This window comes from Phaenicophaeus curvirostris, chromosome 4 (assembly GCF_032191515.1).
Source record: "Phaenicophaeus curvirostris isolate KB17595 chromosome 4, BPBGC_Pcur_1.0, whole genome shotgun sequence".
NCBI lineage: Eukaryota > Metazoa > Chordata > Aves > Cuculiformes > Cuculidae > Phaenicophaeus > Phaenicophaeus curvirostris.
Genome location: NC_091395.1, coordinates 34,026,629 through 34,045,271, shown reverse-complemented (window position 1 = coordinate 34,045,271; position 18,643 = coordinate 34,026,629). Strand labels below are relative to the sequence as shown.

At 34.6% G+C, this 18,643-nt stretch overlaps 1 protein-coding gene across 1 annotated transcript in view; it reads right to left on the bottom strand.

Annotated features, from left to right (window-relative positions):
* GPM6A (glycoprotein M6A) overlaps positions 1-18,643 on the bottom strand; it is a 120,413-nt gene that overhangs the window by 18,025 nt on the left and 83,745 nt on the right. The window contains exon 3 of the mRNA XM_069855758.1: positions 7,931-8,087. Within this exon, the coding sequence (XP_069711859.1) occupies positions 7,931-8,087 (157 nt within the window). The remainder of the gene's footprint in view (positions 1-7,930; positions 8,088-18,643) is intronic.

The following is an 18,643-nucleotide window of genomic DNA, read 5'->3' as shown; positions in this document are numbered from 1 at the left end:
CATACGCCCTCTTCTTACATACTTAGTATGAAATACTAACATGTTTAAGAAGGATTGTTAAGTAGCTCCAAACCAAATGACCTTCTTTAACATTCTTGTTTCTGTGCTAACTAGCATCTCCCACATTCATGCCTCATTCCTGAACAGAAGAAGAAGGAAAAGTATTTCAGTTTATCTCATTTTGTATATAGAGGTGCCAGACTTATGTTCTGACATTACCACTAAATGCACTGTGAATTGCAGAAAATACACACTTACAAAGTCTTTTCTGCTTGATCTAAAGCATCCCTTTCATTGCTAACAATCACTTGTATATTTATTATCACCTTTACAAAGCATGTTCATCCTTTCTCTCCCTCTGACATATTACGTTCCTAGGCAAAGCTCCAAGAGCCTTGTTGAAACATGGATACATTTCATACTATGATATTACTGTCATGCAGTTCATGCTTCTTGGCTTGCATTCAAGTCAACTAACAGCTCCAAGAGAAGGAGGGGAAAAAGAAAAAAAAAAAGCCAGTATTGGAATTTCTCTTCATAGTACAACAAACTACTCAGGTTTGCCTAATTCAGGTTTGCCTAATAGCAATTCACATTAGGTTTTTTAAATCTTTTACCAGAAAACTATTAAATCCCTGAAATTTTGAGGCATCAACTTAATGGAACTGTTTTGTTTGGAGTTTTTTATATATTTTTCATTTACAGAGATTTAAGATGGATGAAAAACTGATTGCGACAAAATTAAAAGCAATTCTTACTGTTACTTCCTACTTTTTACTTGCACATACATTTTTCTAAAATTCCCTTTAAAGGTGTATTTCAAGGTTGAAATATTCTACACAAGACATTTATTGCTTTGTAGCTACTTAGATGCACACAAAAAGCTGTTTTACTTTCTGATTTACTCTGAATTTATTTACTGTTAGAAGTGGGAGAGACAATTTCCATAAATGTATCAACAATACAGAAAGAAGACTCTCTAACAAATTGATTAGTTTTTTTTTAAATTTTACTTAGCAAACCAATCCATTATCAAAACATATTCAGTTCAAAGAAGATGGTTTTGCATTGATGCAATACTAGGTTTTCCCTGAAGATTTTAGATCTTAACTTTCAGTACTTCCTTATGAACTAGTCATACCAATATTTTATTTCTGAATGTTCTTTTGAATATTGATGGTTTAGTAGCATTGTGCTGCTCAAAGTTGTAAGCATTAGTTATTTTATATGACCTTTAGGCAACACCATCATTTTTGCAATACAATATGCTTCTGAAGTCCTCCAGAAAGCATTAGATCTTATCTGCTGTTTAGCAACAGCAGAATTTTCTACTTCATTTTATCATCTTCCAGGTAGAAATTATGTTTTCTCAAAATGTATATGTTTGTATTTTCACATTCTCAAAATTCACCTCCTCCTATTGTTTTTCTTTCTAGTGGTAGTTGTAGCACTTTGATATACTCTCTGGGAATATAATTAAGCTATTTTTTTTTATTTAAACATGATTACAGATAAATAATCTGGTTTTAATTTTTTTTTTAAACAGTATTAGATATCTTCATTAAACACTGCTGCTTCATGGGTTCTTCAGACTGTGTTCATGCCACACAACTATTCAATTCAAAGACATAAAATATGAGAAACAATCAACTCCATCATGTCCTACTCCCTGAAAATGTAGGCAGGTATTACTCATAAATTTTCAAGGTATTTTTAAATTCCTGGTAACCTGTTTATAAAAAAAAAAAGGTCCATACTCTAAAGGTTTTCAGTGTTGACAAGTTTCCTATACACAGAAAAAATAACACCCAGCTGGGAAAAGACTGCACTATACAGACTGTTTACATTTTTCACATTGCCAAGACTGTGATTTTTGTTCAGGAGTTTGGATGCTTTGTACTTGGAAACAAGACAGTGAAGGTTAAACTAGAAAGCAGAAATAATAATCTTGCTTCTCTAAACAGATGGGTCACTAACGCAAGTAAGAATATGTGTTCTTTCTTGATGTGTTCTAAATGGGGCTTGAGAAGCCTCTGAGAGAAGCAAAGGGTAGGGAACATCCTTTCTCGTTTGCTGTCTTGATAAGCAGAAAAATCAATAACATGGCTTTTAATCAGCGAGGGGATTCTGAAAATGTGACCTTAAATGTTAAAGCTCTTCAGCTGAAAGAAGTGTTGATAAAAATACTCTGTTTTGCTAAGTCTTACCAGCTTAACTTGAATGCTAATAGCCATGCACAAATAAAAGGGTACAAGGGGTGAGGGGATAAACTTACAAGTTTCCCTCCTTTTTCCTGGGAAAGAAATAATAGTTAAAATTAATTAAAAAAACCACAAACAACCAAAAAAAAACCAAAACAAGCAAACAAAAACCCTTAAAATACATTTACAGTGGGAGCTATGAATTTATAATACATCAATAGGAAGAAACAGTTCATATGAAGAACAAAAACCTGTATATTTTTTCTATGGATTTTGGGGACAGCAACTTTAAGTGGAAGAACTGAAGAATAAGCAGGTAAAAAACCACCAGGAGTGGATAAAGGACATATATTTGACTATAAAATGACAATGTTACTGACATTTGGTGGTTTAAATAACTATAGAAATAGTAAGATATCTGACGCAGTGAAAAAAGAATAAGTCAGCCAGGTGAGAACAGCATTCATGGAAAACTGTGATCACCTGATGAAGTATTGAAGTTAAAACTGAGAAGGTTTGAAACTGGGGGAAATAAAATTATCATCTTGAACAACTTGTGATGGTTCAGAATAGAATGATAAAGCCCATGGAGAAAGTTTCTACAGTCTAGCACACTTTGTAAATATATGACTGCACATTTTCAGAAAACATTTTAATTAAAAAAATCCTACTTATTAGCTGAGCTTACATGCCAAGGAAAAAATATGTCCTTGATGTGAAAGACACACGGCATAATCTGAAGTAAAAACATTTTGTTGAGTTTATCACCAACAATAAAAATTCTGTCAGTGAGCAGCAAGACCAAGAGAAGCTGGGAAGCTCCTGGCATGACATATTACAACGTCTGGCACACTTCTCTATTAAAAGAAGCGATGAACACTGCAGTCAACAAAAGGGCTGTGTATAAAACACATGTTAAGTTATATGAGAAAAGGAACAATCAGGCAAAACCATTATTTTATAATGTGATATCCCTGAGTGAGAAAATCTGGAAGTATAAAATAAAGATAAGAAAAAACAAAAACAAAAAAAACCAAGAAACACAAACTTGGCCAGAGTACCAAAATAAGACAGACCAAAAATACAGTCAGCATCTACAAATAAAGAGCAACGTAACTTGTGAGCTCACTGCAAAAAGATTTCTAAAAGTATAACTAAGAAAGGGGGAAGAAAGTAATAACTTGTGCATTTTTATGTATATTAACAATGCAGTTTGAAGAGAAATGGCATAAAGATGAGAGATTCTCTTAACCAATCAGCTAAATTTTAACATGTTGCTAGAGCTTGTCCTTCTGATTTCAATAAGCAGAGAAGATTACAAGGAATACAGTCCTCTAAAAATGTTCCAGCACTTGTCTATTATCTTAAACCTACAAAATTGTCACTATGTTTTATCTTATTCACCCATTCCAGCCAATTAAAGGGAGTTAAGCAGGATATATCCTACTAAATTTAGGTAGTTTACTGAAGTGCTTAATACAAAAGACCTAACCTAAAAGACTTGAGGGTTATTCTCTTTACAGAAAGTAAGACAATCACTTGCATAAAAATACAGTTCATCTGAGAAAGTCTCTCTAACCCTCTCTCTCCTTTAACTACTGAAGTGGCGTAGGCCCCTTTCTTGGCAACCTTAGTGACATTCCAATTTAGGTGAGATGCATTTTCTTTCATGATATAGTCCCTCTGAAATCAACTTCTCTATCAGCTTCTGGGTCATTTGTGACAATAATATGTGATTATTATTTGTGACTATGCAGTCTGAAAAGTCAGACCATCATTTGAATCTCACCTTCTCCATCTCCCATGTCAGTGTCTGAAACTACTGAAGTTACTTAACATGTATGGAACAAGAGTTTCTTTAGATGTTTTCTCTATTAAAGTTTGCTAAGGGATTCTAGACCCATAAGTACATCTGCTGTCTTGGACAGAAGGTTCTTTGGTTCTTATAATGAAGAAGCAATGGTATGAAGCATTCTGCATTCCTCAGACACAGCAGTATTCAATCAGAAGTAGGGTCTCTCTGTCAGCTCAGCATTTTGTGATCAGAATATCCAGACATGTATCTGATTTTTCAGAAATGAAAGCTTAATTTCTGGCATTCAGAAATGACGCATCTGTTACGGGTGGGAAAACCAGCTGAGCCTACACTGAGCTTTGTTCCTGTTGTTACAAAAAGAACCAAATGTCAATATGATGCAGCTTCACTGCCTCTAGAATAAGTAGTCTGGTAAGGGTAAGACAAAACCACAAATTCATATCCCTTATAAACATGGGGTTTATAAAAATAAAAATCAGTCACAAATCTTCTTGCAAAACAAAACCTGGGAATATTTTGGGAAGTACAGATTTTAGTTTTAGTACGCAAAGATCAAGGGTCAAATAACACTTGGGTATTCAGGTGACCAAAATAATTTTCTCAAATCTCTTTCACTCATTGAAATAAAAGGATCCTAAATGCTAAAGATAGAGAAGATTTATTTGTCAATGCAACTTAGAATATAAAATATCTTTTTCTAGAGCCTTATGATATTTCTTTTAAAAGGTAAGATACAAAGAAATAAAAATAAAACTGCCAGCATGAATTCTTTATCAAATGTTTTCTGATTAAATAAAAAGAACTGCTTGCCCATTTCATGACATATAATTTTCATAGAAGTAAAACTTTCCAAGGAAAAAGCCACATTTGCAGTTCTTCCTCATTTTTTATTGACTCTGTAAAAGACATTCTAAAACAAGGTATAAACGAGGTTTTCCATCATCAAGTTAGATAAATATAAATAGGAAAAGTATTGAATCACAAATATGCAGTGTCTCAGTTGGCTTCAGGCCTTACTCCCATTCTTTATTAATCATTCTACAGTACAATTATATATAACTAATTATTTAATTCCCTAAAAGCATGGTCAAGCATTGAAAAATAAAGAGAAAAACCAAAGTCTTCCCTCCTTGAATGTGAATGGCATTGTTACACTGCTTTTGTTTTACTTTTCACAGTAAATTAATTCTGAAAATGCTGCCAGTGAGACTCTTCACTGTCACTTTCACAGGCCCTCTCTCAGATCTGAGAGGGTACACTCCACAGCAGCACTGGCATGACTCGGATGCTCAGCCTCTGAATGCTCACATTGGCTCATCAGTCAGCTATAGAATCACTGGGAATGTTAGGTTGTCCTATTTCTTTTCCCATTACATCAGGTGAAAAAAATTCCTTTTTCCCATGTAGAGCTAGAAAGTGAAGAGAAGTAATTGGTGACAATAGTAAAACAGGATGACTTCATTTTAAAACTTTATCATGTTCACCTGGTATTTAGAAAGACGTTAGCAGATTTCATATGAAATCCTAGTCATAATTGGATTTTTACAAAGGTATTATTTTGTGTGGAGCCATTTTTGTCATTATAATTCTTCAAAACAACAAATATCCTGTGTGTACATTTCCAATAGCGTTAAGGTGCTGGTGAAAAAAACCAACCATGTAGCCTTTGACAGCTTAATTTTAGTATTTAAAAAAATAACTACCCTAAATTTTTATACAAGGAAACTTTCTTGCAACATGTAGTATCTGCCAATCCTCTTCAATTGCATTATCTCTTTTGGCAACTATACTTAAGAAAATTATTACAGCAAATTTTGCACAGCAATAGAACACTTGAGGCTTACACACAAGGGTATCGTTTTATTTACCTCTCCAGTCACACTTCAGTTGTTCTTAGAACTTATCTCTTCATATGACTGCATGATTTGAGAAACTGAATAAGTTATAAACCTATCACTTCTGGACTGAAATATATTCTAATTTCAAATGTGTTTTGTTTTTGTTTTAAATGCAAACTTTTATTTATCCATTTAGAATTTTAAATATGAGATTATAAAAATAAACTCAGACAAAAAGAGTATCAAGTTTTAATTGACAAAAATACTGTATTCACAGTCTTATTCTCAAACACCTACAGCACAGCAGCAAAAGCCAGAATAATAAACTAAAATAGATCCAGACATTTGTATTGCAACCTTGCTGATATACCATCAGAATAAGACAAGCTATCAAACTGCAGATTTTTTTCTTTTTCAAGTAAAAGAAAAAAATTCCACTAACTTCAAGAATAGCAACAATATCTTTAACTCGAAATATTTGATGGCTGATTTTAATTATGATCATAAACAGTTTACAGCCTTAACCTAACCCGCAGAATGTATATCAACACAGGGCTACACAAACACTACAAATCACTGATGAGGAAAACAAAATGCCAGAGGTATTAATTTAATGAATTATTAATAATAACAATTATATTAGCTATAGAATAGATGCTTAAGTGTTCAATTCTTCTAGATATGTACTACAGAATTACAGTTTGTACTTCAAAGGCATTGCTCTGCTGCAGCACTGAGGACTGGCATTTGTGGGAGCTGTGAAGAAAAAGTAACGGTCTGAAAAATACGCTACTCTGTACAGAATTTGAACTAGCTTAGTGGATTCTCAGTGAATATAAATTAGAGATTTCTTTCTAGGAGATGAAAGCTGTGTTGGTCTAAGCAATGACTGTTCTTTAATCAAAATGTCCCCCGTCTTTATGTATATGTTTATTTAAAGGCTTTAAAACCATTCTTAGTGAAAGTGCCAAAATTTAAGGGAAATAAGCAAAAAAAAAAATTAAAAAAGCCAGCATTCCTGTGGAATACGTATCATCTATATAGGGATGGCATACATGCCATATATCCCAGTTTTCAATGTGTAGATTATCTGTGTTCAGTTTAACCCTAAATGTCATGATATCCAAAATACTTTTTGATAGACTTTATTGTGATTGGAAGATATTCTCTATTGCTGTTACTTGTTCCTAGTCTGTAATCAAGTTTAATAAATGCTGACATTTGTAAGAAGGTACAATGAGGAACCCTCCTCTGGCTATTATTTTCTACATCTGTTATTGCAAATACAGTATGACATTAAGCAGACCTTAATACCTAGATCTACCTGGGTTTATTTAATCATTTATTTTTCAACAGAAAATATGATTTGTTGATACTGATGCTGTTTGCACAAATATGTAAGTCCAACATCTACCAGGTGTCCAGGCCTCTTGCCATGGAAGCAGAAGAGTCAAATACCAAAAAAGTTAGTTACTTTCCTGATATAAAACAGAGATCTTAAAATAATCCCTGTTCAAATAATCAGCAATTTTAATATCAGAAACCTCCATTTAAGTCCCAGTACAAATCAGAATTTTTAATCTAAGTTTCCCAGGGTAATAAGTGACTAGTCTCTCCAAACCAGGATAACGTAAGAGTAAATAATGTTTGCCACATTAAACCAAACCAAAATCTGATGACACATCTCAACTTGTCCCAAAGTGAAATAGGCAAGTTTTCTAAAATAACTGTGAAAATATCAGTAAGAAAAATATTTCTCACCCAGTACTGCTGAAGGCATTACACACATTTTAGTTTTGTCCCAAACAGATTATATTGCTCAGAATAAGCTTTTCCATTCAGCTGCTGGAATTAATTTGTCATAAGTAGCGAGAGTTATGAAGTGATTAAACAATACAGAGAGCATTTCTAATGCTCTATTATCCCTTGTTGTGATTTTTAATCATCAAACTAACTGATACTAAAAGTATCAGAAAATATTAAAGAAAAAAACCAAAATAAACAGCACAAGACATTACAAATATACATAATATGTTGAAATTGTCATAAGTACAATAGCTTTCTTTACCACTTACCCAGGCACTGACACATCTGCCGCAAGTGGTGATTTTGAAATCTCCATAGAGATCTTTGATGGCACCAGTTGTAAAGAATCCCTCCACCATCAGCAAAATGCCATATACAAAGAATGCAGCTGCTACACCGTATATCACATACTTGAAGATGTCAATCCTGTATAGGAACAGCAAAAATTTTTATCTGCATAAATATTTAAAGCTGACTCTGAAATTTCAGGGTGAGATTATTAGCTTCAAAGTTTCTACACTGTAGTCAACTTAAGTGCTGAAGTCCTATAATGACAGCTGCAACTGAGGACAAGTGTGAACTTTGGAGTAAAATATCTTTGATATAAGAAATACTGGGTCATTTAATTTAACAAAATGTAAAAATTGATCTGTGTTGGTTATACCAGAATTTGTCAGAATAATCTAAAAGGCACTTAATTTTCATTTTATTTCTCCTCTAAATAAAGTGGTGAAGAAAAAAAGAAAATATACCCAAGAATCTGACATACCTCCTCAGTAACACATTATATCCAGCACTTAGGTTATAGAAAAGATATTTTGTTACCATTTCCAATAAACACTTCTACATTTACAAGTAGTTCTTAAGCTACAATGCCAGTCTGTTCTCTCCTTTCCTCATTATTATTTTTCCACTTAGTCTCCAATCGACAAAAATCTGATAGAATCATGAAGTCACCAAGAGAGATCCCTAACTTCAAATCAGAAAGGTGTTATGAAACAAGTAATAAGGTCAGATCATCTAGCATTCTTCTATAATGGCGCTTTAAAAACATCATTTCACAGACTTGAGGCTCAAGAAATGGAAGAATGGCTTACAGTGTAACATGCAGAGCCCTAGAAATCTCAATTAATTACAAAGAAGACTGTCATGTGGTTGTCTTGCCCAACTCTGTCTGGAAGTTCAACAATCACTTAAGGAGACTCTGCCTCCTCTATGTTCTCTCATGACCAGGGTCTGTGAAAAGATATTTGAAAGCATCTCTCTGCTCTGTTTTCTAAACTTGGAAACGTTCCTGGGGACCATTGTGTGGAATCAGCAGGTTTCAATGTTTCCCACTTGGACTTCCCTAAAAAACTATCCACAGTAAGCTTCCAGCTTATTAATATGACACAGAAGGAGTTGAGCAACTCATTAGAAAATGGTAATACACAGGCTTAAGGTTTTAGTAAGTTCCAGTCATGTTGTCCAGGTCAAAATAGCAACAGCTTATTACAAAGTAGGACAAAAAATAAGCCAGAGACCCATAAAGATCTGCAAAATGAATTTTGACATGCACTAAACAACTACCCAAGCTGGACATTTCTCAAGACATAAAGATTAATACTTTCAGTGTTATGAAAAGAAATATGGAACAATAGCATTTCTTTAGGATCACATTTTTCAGCATTTCTTTAGGATCACAGTTTTTAGGATCACCCAAAAGACAACTCTCAATACATGCAATAAAATAACAAAGCTCAAAAATCCACTAAAATATCCTTGAGTTTGTATGGTTTTCAAGAGATTAAAAGTCAGATTCATGTTTACAGTTGATATTTCAGATGTATAAAAAGACTCATAAAAATGCAGTTAAACTTATGAACTTATTTTGGTCTAAGAAGTATTATAAATCAATGCTTTTTGCACATGTTGTAGTATTTTTCAGAAGGTGATAACTGAAAGGGTTTGAGAATGAGACAGGATATGTCTTTTCCCTAGCTTTCCAGTAACAAAGCTCTCTCAGGTTTTTCTGCATCACTCTTTCTTTCATACTCAAGTGAAAATTAGGGTAAGTTGGTATGAGTATGGAATAGATACATTAACTATTCTAAATGGTGAAACAAATTTAACACTATAGACAGTATTAGATAATGCAAAGATTTTATTTCTTTTCGTGTATATAATTGCTGATTGCACAGTAAAAAATCCTATTCCCCGAATTTTATAGCAATTTGGCCAGTGTAATACTGTTCTAAGAGGACAATTATGTTTTGAGCCTATCTTGTCATTACTGATGAAAAATATCTTGGAAGAAACAGACTACAACTTTGTGACTATTCCATAAGATTTCCGATTCCTACATTACACACCTTAAAAAATTTTGACCTTCACCAGCAGCTGAAGTGTGGGAGTCCTGCCAGAAGCAACTCCTCGAAGACATCAGTGTGCACAGTGCAGTAGAAATTAAAATCTATCATTGCCGTAAAGAGATTAAGATTTTTGGGAAGTCCAGGGACTATTTCAGCCCGTACAACAGCCTTTTAAACCATCTGTGCTGAGTCTCCCACTGAGCTGCTTGTATCAAAAACCATACTAAGAGTTCTCTGCTTTTCCCTCTGCCTTCTCTGTAGCTAAAGGAATAACTTTCACTTAAGTCCTCTACAAGAAATTTGCATATAGCTATACAATAGCCAAATCCAGAAAAAAAATTTATTCTTCATGCACTCTCTAAGGAAAGAAGTAGTAAAATCTCTACCAATCAGACTACATGAGATGAAATAGTCAGACTTAGTCCAAGGAGAAAAGATCTTCTATAATGCAAGGAGTAAAAATATAAATAAAAATTGTGAAACAATCTTTCGACTACCTCTTTAAGAATCAGATAGAATTGCATTGCAACATAATTAAGTTTAGTATATGCTGTATTTAAAAAAAATGTACCACAACAGTGACATTATATATATAGAAATATATATATAGGTTTGAAAATAGTGTTGGTACTAAATTACTCTGCAGCATATAATAAATTTCACATAAACTTTGATTTTCCAATGAAATTATAATAGATAATAAAATACAGGCCTTGTAAAATGACGATTGCCTTTCTTTAAAATAAAATTTTATTCTTTGTGGATGAGCTCAGGGAGATTAATTGTCATCTGTGTTTCAGTGAAGTCTTAAGTGCTGCAGACAGAGCATGAGAGCAATGAGGGAGGTAGAAGTGGTGTTAAACATGAGCCAATGGACAAGGTAGATAAGGAAAAAAGAAAAAGGTAAGTAGGGCTTGCACATGTGTAGGCTGGAATGAAAGAAAAGAGGTGGATAAGGATCAAAGGAAGAGAAAAAATTATAAATAAAAATTTTATATTTGTGACAGGATTTGAAAGATAGACTAAAGCTACGTTAAGTGCAAAGAAGAAAAAGAAATCTTGCATATCTAAATGCAGGAGTCCTATTGGTATTATATAATGATATAATTGAAGTCATGAAACATTTCTATTTAAAAGTCAATCGATGAAGGTCATGAAAGCAAACCTAATTTTAACAAGTTTGCATTGATCATGCAGTCTTCACATATCAATGTTGCTGGTTGAGGAGTAGAATATGTTGAATATCTAAGCATAAATAAACTGTGAAAAACATCTTGAAAGTAGTAAAAACATTTTTATACAATGATCTAAAACATATTTTGCATACTGTCTTCTTCTTGTAGACGCTCCATGGGTTCCAGGTTTGATTTTCCTCTCAACACTATATTCAGAAATGTTAAAGACACAAACATGACTGGTTTCAATTTGTGATTTAAATTAAGCTGATCTTTCAATTTGTAGTACTTACTCTGTTGTTGGGTCATTAATTATTCCATATTAAATGGATTTCTTAATTCATTATTCTGAATCTGGATTCTATCCAACAAATGAATATTAAAACAGGTCTAAAGAAAACACTTTCTTTCTCTGACAGAAGTTACTGATGGAGGCCATCATTGCTAACATCTCAAAGAACAAGTTGCAGCTGAGTAGAGTAGACAATCCCAGCAGACTAGTCAGAGGTGAATGAAAACATTGAGTCAGATCCTTCTTTGTATTTTCATGGTGCTTTGGCAAATTTAAGGTTTAAAGCAATATAATAAAAAAAAAAATCAGCAAGTTATAAGATTAACTGATGAATGATCAAGTTTAAGAAAGTCAGTGCAGAGTCCTGCACCTCAGGAGGAATAACACCATGTACTGGCTCAGGTTAGGGGTTGGCCTGTTGGAAATCAGCTCTGCGATGTGCCTCATGGCCAAGAAGGCCAATGATGTCCTGAGGTACATTAAGAAGAGTATGGCCAGTAGGTCAAGGGAGGCTGTCCTTTCCCTCTACTCTTCCCCAGTGAGTACTCCCATCTGGAGTATTGCATCCAGTTCTGGACTCTCCAGTTAAAGAAAAAAAAGTAACTACTTGAGAGCCCAGTGGAGGGCCACAAGGGTGATTAAGAGACTGGAGTCTCTCTCTTATGAGGAAAGGCTGAAAGACTGGGCCTGTTTAGCCTGGAGAAGAGAAGGGGATCTTATCAATCCTTATAAATATCTTAAAGGGCAGGTGTCAGGAGGACATGGCCAGACTGTTTTCAGTGGTGCCCAGCAACAGGACAATGGGCAATGGGCACAAACTGAAGCACAGGAAGTTCCACCACAACATGGGGAAAAACTTTATTAAGGGTGACAGAAGACAGGAATAGGCTACCCAGAGAGACTGTAGAATTTCTTTCTCTGGAGATATTCAAAACCTGCCTGTGCACAGCTATTCCTGTGCAACCTGATATAAGAGAACCTGCTTTAGCAGCAGGATTGGACTAGATGATCTCCAGAGGTGCCTTCCAACCCATATGATTCTGTGATGTATATGTATAGCAGGCTTTTGCAAGAAGTGTGTTATAACAGATTAGTTATTATTTTGTTGTTTAGCTTCAATCAGCTGAGGTTATAATTATTACATCCTGTTTTGAACGTATTTCAATATTCATATTTGGCTTCTGTTAACTGTGTCTTGAAGTAATAGTTGCTTCACTGGAGCACATCAGTAGCGCTCCATTATAATAAGTGGATTTATTTCCCCTATAGATAAGCCAAGAAGAACGGTTAACCTTCGCCCTTTATATTCTACTGTACCCTCTAGGAACTGCAAATTGTAGTATCCCTGAAGCATTTGCACTATTCAGTCTAATCATGGTATGCTTTCGGCCCTCGGTGTTGAAGGCAGGTACTCAGCTATTGCACACTAATTGAATTTTCTATCAAAATTTCTTCATATTGCCTTAGAACAATCTACAGAGTAGCTAGGGATAATTTTCTTTAATTTGGTTAGTATAGGAATGCGTTGTAGACATTTATTTGCAATTAACCGAAACAAAAAAAAAAACAAAACACCACATTCATTTGCCCTGTGACATGTGATTCTCATGCTGTCCAGAAAATGTTTTTATCCAAAAAATTTTTGTGTACACTTTATCCTGAGCAACAGATAAAAGCCTAATATAAGAGAGGTTTAGGTTAGCCTAGCCCACCAGAGTACTAGGTATTACTGTGGAACCAGTTTTCCAGCATTTATAATTCTGCCTCACGTTTCTCTTTCTGAATTTATAAGATAATTTCACCAAATATAGGTAATGAGATTCAGATAGTACAGGTGCCGAATAGAATATAATTGACAGCAAACTGTACCTGTACTTTCTGAATGCAAGTACATTCAGGCAATTATACCTATTTATAAGCTAAAAAAAAAAAAAACCCAAAAAAAATCAAAAAAAAACCCTATAAGGAAAATAAATTATCAAAGCCATCATAGTACTACTAAGTTAGATTATCATAGTACAATTTTTAATTAAAAATTGTGGGTTTTATAGCTGGCATAGACAATAGGCAGATGAGAAAAGCACGTAATCACTACCATTGGGGTAGGTCAGTTTTGCCATTTTTCATCTTTGGAGTTTTTTTCAATCACAAGGAATTTTGAATAGTTAATGTTCACATTTAGAATGCACAATGATCTCTGCAAACAACAATGCCAGCCTTCATGCTGATCCTGTTGCATTCTCAGGGACTGATCCTAACAGGCTGAGATAGGAGCCTGCCCCTTCAAGCTATCTCAAGCTATCTCAGGCTTGCAGAAGCGGTTTAGCAAATGTGTTTTTTGAAGAGAGCCAAGTTATAAGGGGATGTTTGCAAGCAAGAAGATTTGTTTAGGATGTGCAGAAGCCACACTCCCTGGAAGATTTTAAAGGAGGTGCTCATGCTCTCAAAATCAGCTGGGAAGAATTTCTTGGTGTAAGTTCATGACATTGTTCACTTAAGCATTTTAAACAAAGATGTTGATGCCAAGGAACGTAGGGCATTTGCTAACAAAGGGAGGAGTAAAGCAAAGGCAATCATCAGAAGAAATACATACAGCCAGCAGAAGGATTTATTAATGACCACGTACTGACTACAAAGTAAGACCAAAAACTCCAGGCAACAACATAAATGAGGTAAAAGAAACTGAAATATCCTCACTGCAGAGAAGAGAAAAATGAAACTAGTAAGATCTAAGAAGGATTTTTTTTGAGATTGGGTTAATATAGAGTATAAACTTCTAAATTTCAGGTGGAAATAAAACAAAACTTTCTAGAGAAACATTTTTAAAGATGTTAATTACATAATAAGTCCAGAGCCCTCTTTGCTTGAAGGTCGAGAAAAAGATTTAAATTAATGAATGGTAATATGTAGATTTCTGGCAGAATTACATGATAGTGTTGTACATTATGGGTACTGAAGTCCCAGACTACTTTACATAGCAATAAAATGTGAAAAGATGTGGCAAAAGCACAGGATTTGTAAGCATATAATTATTACAAATATCAACTTGGAGTGAGTCACACATGGTAAATACTGATAGCATAAGAATGACAACTTGATACTAAAACTCCAGACTGGTATCATAGTAGTTAATTTTTCCTTTTTTCAGATCTCCCATGGAAAGCCCAGTTAACTTTTTTTCATGGCACATAAAGCAAGATTTAGCAATATGTATACTATGCAGGAATATATACTTTCCATTTCACGTTTATAAAGTAAACTTAGGCCAAAAGGGAACAAAAGCACTTAAAAGGGAAAAAGTTATTTCCTATGAAGATGAACAATTTGCTAAGAACAATCAGTTGCAAATGCTTCAAGTTATAGGCACATAGCAATTATAGTGAACCTAAAATTCCAGACAACCAAATAAGAGATCTGCTCAACACAATAATAAATAATACAGCTGTCTACCTAAAAGTAGTGGACTGTATTTGCACAGGTGAAGACTAAAGAATTATTTTAAGACCATTCGGCTATTATTCACATATGCTGCTATGAATTTTCTTATTCAATTATTTCATGAAATGATGACCACATTTTTGCAGGTACCTCCCGAAATGTTTTACTTACATAGATTGTTACTGGTTTTGCTTTTAACAAAATACAGAACACAAGGCTACACCATGCAGCTGAGTAGGCAGTAAAGGTTACTTTTCAGCATTATAAAATCTTGCAAAGTCCATACTCTCACTTGCTGGCATGTTTCGTCATATTTGGTGTACCTGACAAAAGACACCAGATCTAAAATCCTACGTTCTGCACCTAATCTTTAAAATGCTCTATTTGTCCAATGTTACTTTCTGTGTGTGACTGAGCCATTCCAGTGAAATAGAAACTATTCTCCTTAAGTAAACTGCATTATTTAGATGAAAAATGCATACTTCAATGATATTGGGCTCTCTCTGGTAGTTCCTGACAAATTACAATCCCTAAACGAGGCACATGGGCCAAAATCAGGCCTTCCTTGCAGAGATAACTTCATTCTTCTACACGTACTCAGAATCCAGGTACAAGAACTCAAAAGGTGCTGTTGGTGGGAAAATTCATTAGCCTAGTTAGAAGTCTTTTTACCACTGATCTCAGTGAACAAATCTTTAACCTTACAGCAGCAGGCAGTATGGGTACATCCTTGCAAGCATTTCAGTTTAGGAACGGATTTATTTTATTTTTTTCTAGGCAAGTTCTGCAGCTGTCCTCACTTACAGAGATATGATTTGCATCATGTTTTCAGAATGCGCAATATGGGCTCCTTTCAAATTACGCTGAATGGCAAGCACACTCCAGCAGTGCTCCTACTGCACTCTAACCACTAATGGATGTTCAGTCCATTGTCTCAGGCAAGACTGAGTCCAAAATAAGTCCCTGAAATAAATACTGTATGAACAGCAAGTTATTAGCACTAAGTAGTTAAGACTACTGATTAGTTTCTATTGTGCTAACACTGCTTGCTAATGTATACGTGGCCATGCGACTCCTCTGCTTAACTCTGGACTACATCTTGAGACCTTGTATCTCAAAACAAAGAGAACAGATCCTCTTTAGATTTTAAAACAGAGCATGAATAAGGCAGTTATTAGCCCACTGCTGTCCATTTTTTCAGGGTACAAGCTGATTATCCTCCTGTGCTGCATACACAGTAGACACACAGAATTACACATCAAGCTAGGATTTCTACAATATATAGGTGAAATAAAATTAATTGAAAATCATTTGCTGTCACAGAAGAAACATGAGGGCTCTTTAGGTTGGTCGCTCTTTCCAGACATCCTACGATACAGTCTTCCATGAGTTAGCAATTGTCTGTCCTGATAAAGAACCTTACATGTTTTGCTTCCCATAATGCAAATAGTGTTTAAAACATAATTTAAGTACAAATTTAAAAACTACCAAACTTTTGTAGGAGAACAGGGAAAGCCAGATTAGTACGATTGTTTACTAAGAAAACAATTAAAACAGAACCACCATGTGGTCTAATGCAAATATTTGCAAACATCATATTTCACATCAGCTAACCTTTACTATAGCCCTCATTGTAATATCTTTCCCGGTATTTCACTAATACTAGTATAATTATATCAATGACTGCAATGATATTTTTAATAGTACCAGTATTTAACTCATGATAGCTGCAAAGCCAACAAAAACAAAGAAGAGCTGAAGATCAGAATAACATCCATTTATCTACCTCTCAGAATAGTTTTCAAAGACTAACAGGGAGGATACAAAAATTCTGTGTATACTCCCTTTTTTCCTCCAAAGAAAACAGTTGCACATACATCTGTGTATTACTAAATAATATCCTTTCAATGACTACAGACTGACTAACAGAAAGGTTATCAGCAAGCATTAAACCTGAACACAATGACATCTGAAACACATACTTTCATATTTTGAGAAGAAGGAAATTTTCAGCTGTTAAAAGGTGGCTCAAGTAGAGCATCTCTGGCACTTCCAACAGAGAAGGTTGGGACAGCAGGTTTAAAGACTGAAACTTTATTTAGTCTACTCTTTGGTTTCACACCTTTAAAGGAAGTGAATTTACTATGACCTGAGTTAGCATTGACTGTAGTAAGAAAATGCTAATGCTTCTATCAGAAAGATTTCTTCATTTTCCACTCTAAGGGTGTGACTCCCTTGTTTCATGGCCTATATATCACAAACGTGACAGATGGCACTAACTGGCCTTGCATACTGAAGAGAAAGAACTGTGAAAAACTGCTGTTGGGAAATGCATCAAGCATACCTTATGCTCCTTATTTCCTAAAAACATCTCATGGAATTTCTTCCAAATATCAGAAAAATATAAAAACCCAGCTCATATAAGACAAGTTATACATATATTTAAGCTGACATGGGCTTTAAGTAAACTTAAGGTATTAAGTAAACTATTCTAATTATACCCAGTACTTTTAGATATAGCGTTCATTGCAGTTATTAGAAAAATGACTGAATACTACATTTGCCTCCTCATTGCAATCTCAGTTGCAATGAAACCTACTGAGTTGCTAAACTGACAAAGTGGGAAACATAAACTATTCACCTCTTACAATTACAATATCATAAAGACAGTTTTCAGGCTCATTTAGATCACCATATTTATGTTCTTAGGGTTCCTTTGAATCATACGAACTAAAATAACCACTCTGAAGGAACTCACATCCCATCCAACAGCTTATGACTTCTGTCCATTAAATCCCCAAACAGGCATTTCTTCACTCACTGTGAGTAGGGATGGGGTACCAGCTACCATTAGAGAAGTAATAAGGGTAATATTGAAGAAGTCTGAAACTAGAGGGAATGAAGTTTTGTAAAAGTGATTCAGAAAGCAATATAGTTAGTGATTAGCCCCAAGGAAAAGGTCAAAGATTGATAATTCCATATGCTTTTTATAAGCTTCCAATTTTCTAAAAGTTCATGGATTTAGAAGTGACTGTGTAAGGAGAGAATAGTCTACTTCATTCAGCTTTGTTATTTTTGAAGATATGCTCTCTCCATAAGGAATTTGTCTATAGAGTATGTGCTCTCGTGCATCTGCATACATTTCAACAGTTTAGAGCATCTGTTTTACCTGCATAACCCTGAAAAAATTCAAGCCAAGCTGTAATCCAGTATTTTGAGCAAAATTCCTTTCAATCTTTTTAAAAAACTCCTTTGCTCCTTTTTAGCACACTACTATAGGCCAAAGTTGGTTTTGTTCCCCCTTGTCCCTCAAAACAAGCAAGCAAGAGCATTTTTTTACTGTAAATCTTTGTTATAAAAGCACTACCTCTACTCTACTCAGCATCCCTCCAGCATGTCTTCAATATCTCATAATTATTACCTATGATATTTAAATTTGGAAAGAAAACCATAAATATGAGAAAAATGATTTAACTCCTTGGCATTTAAGGAATTTTAAGACTAGCTGTAAAACCTGCTCTTCATTTTTAAAATAATAAACATTTACTACTTATTAGTATCTCCAAAGCAGATGTGAACTGGTGTATATTATTTGAACTCAGGTAACAGTGTGAGGACTTGGAATCAGGGACCACATCCACCCTGCAGGGCCAGGATTCAGACCCCTCTTCTGCCCCATGGAGCTGCTGCTCTTGGCTGAACCCCTATGGGCAGAGCCATCCAAGG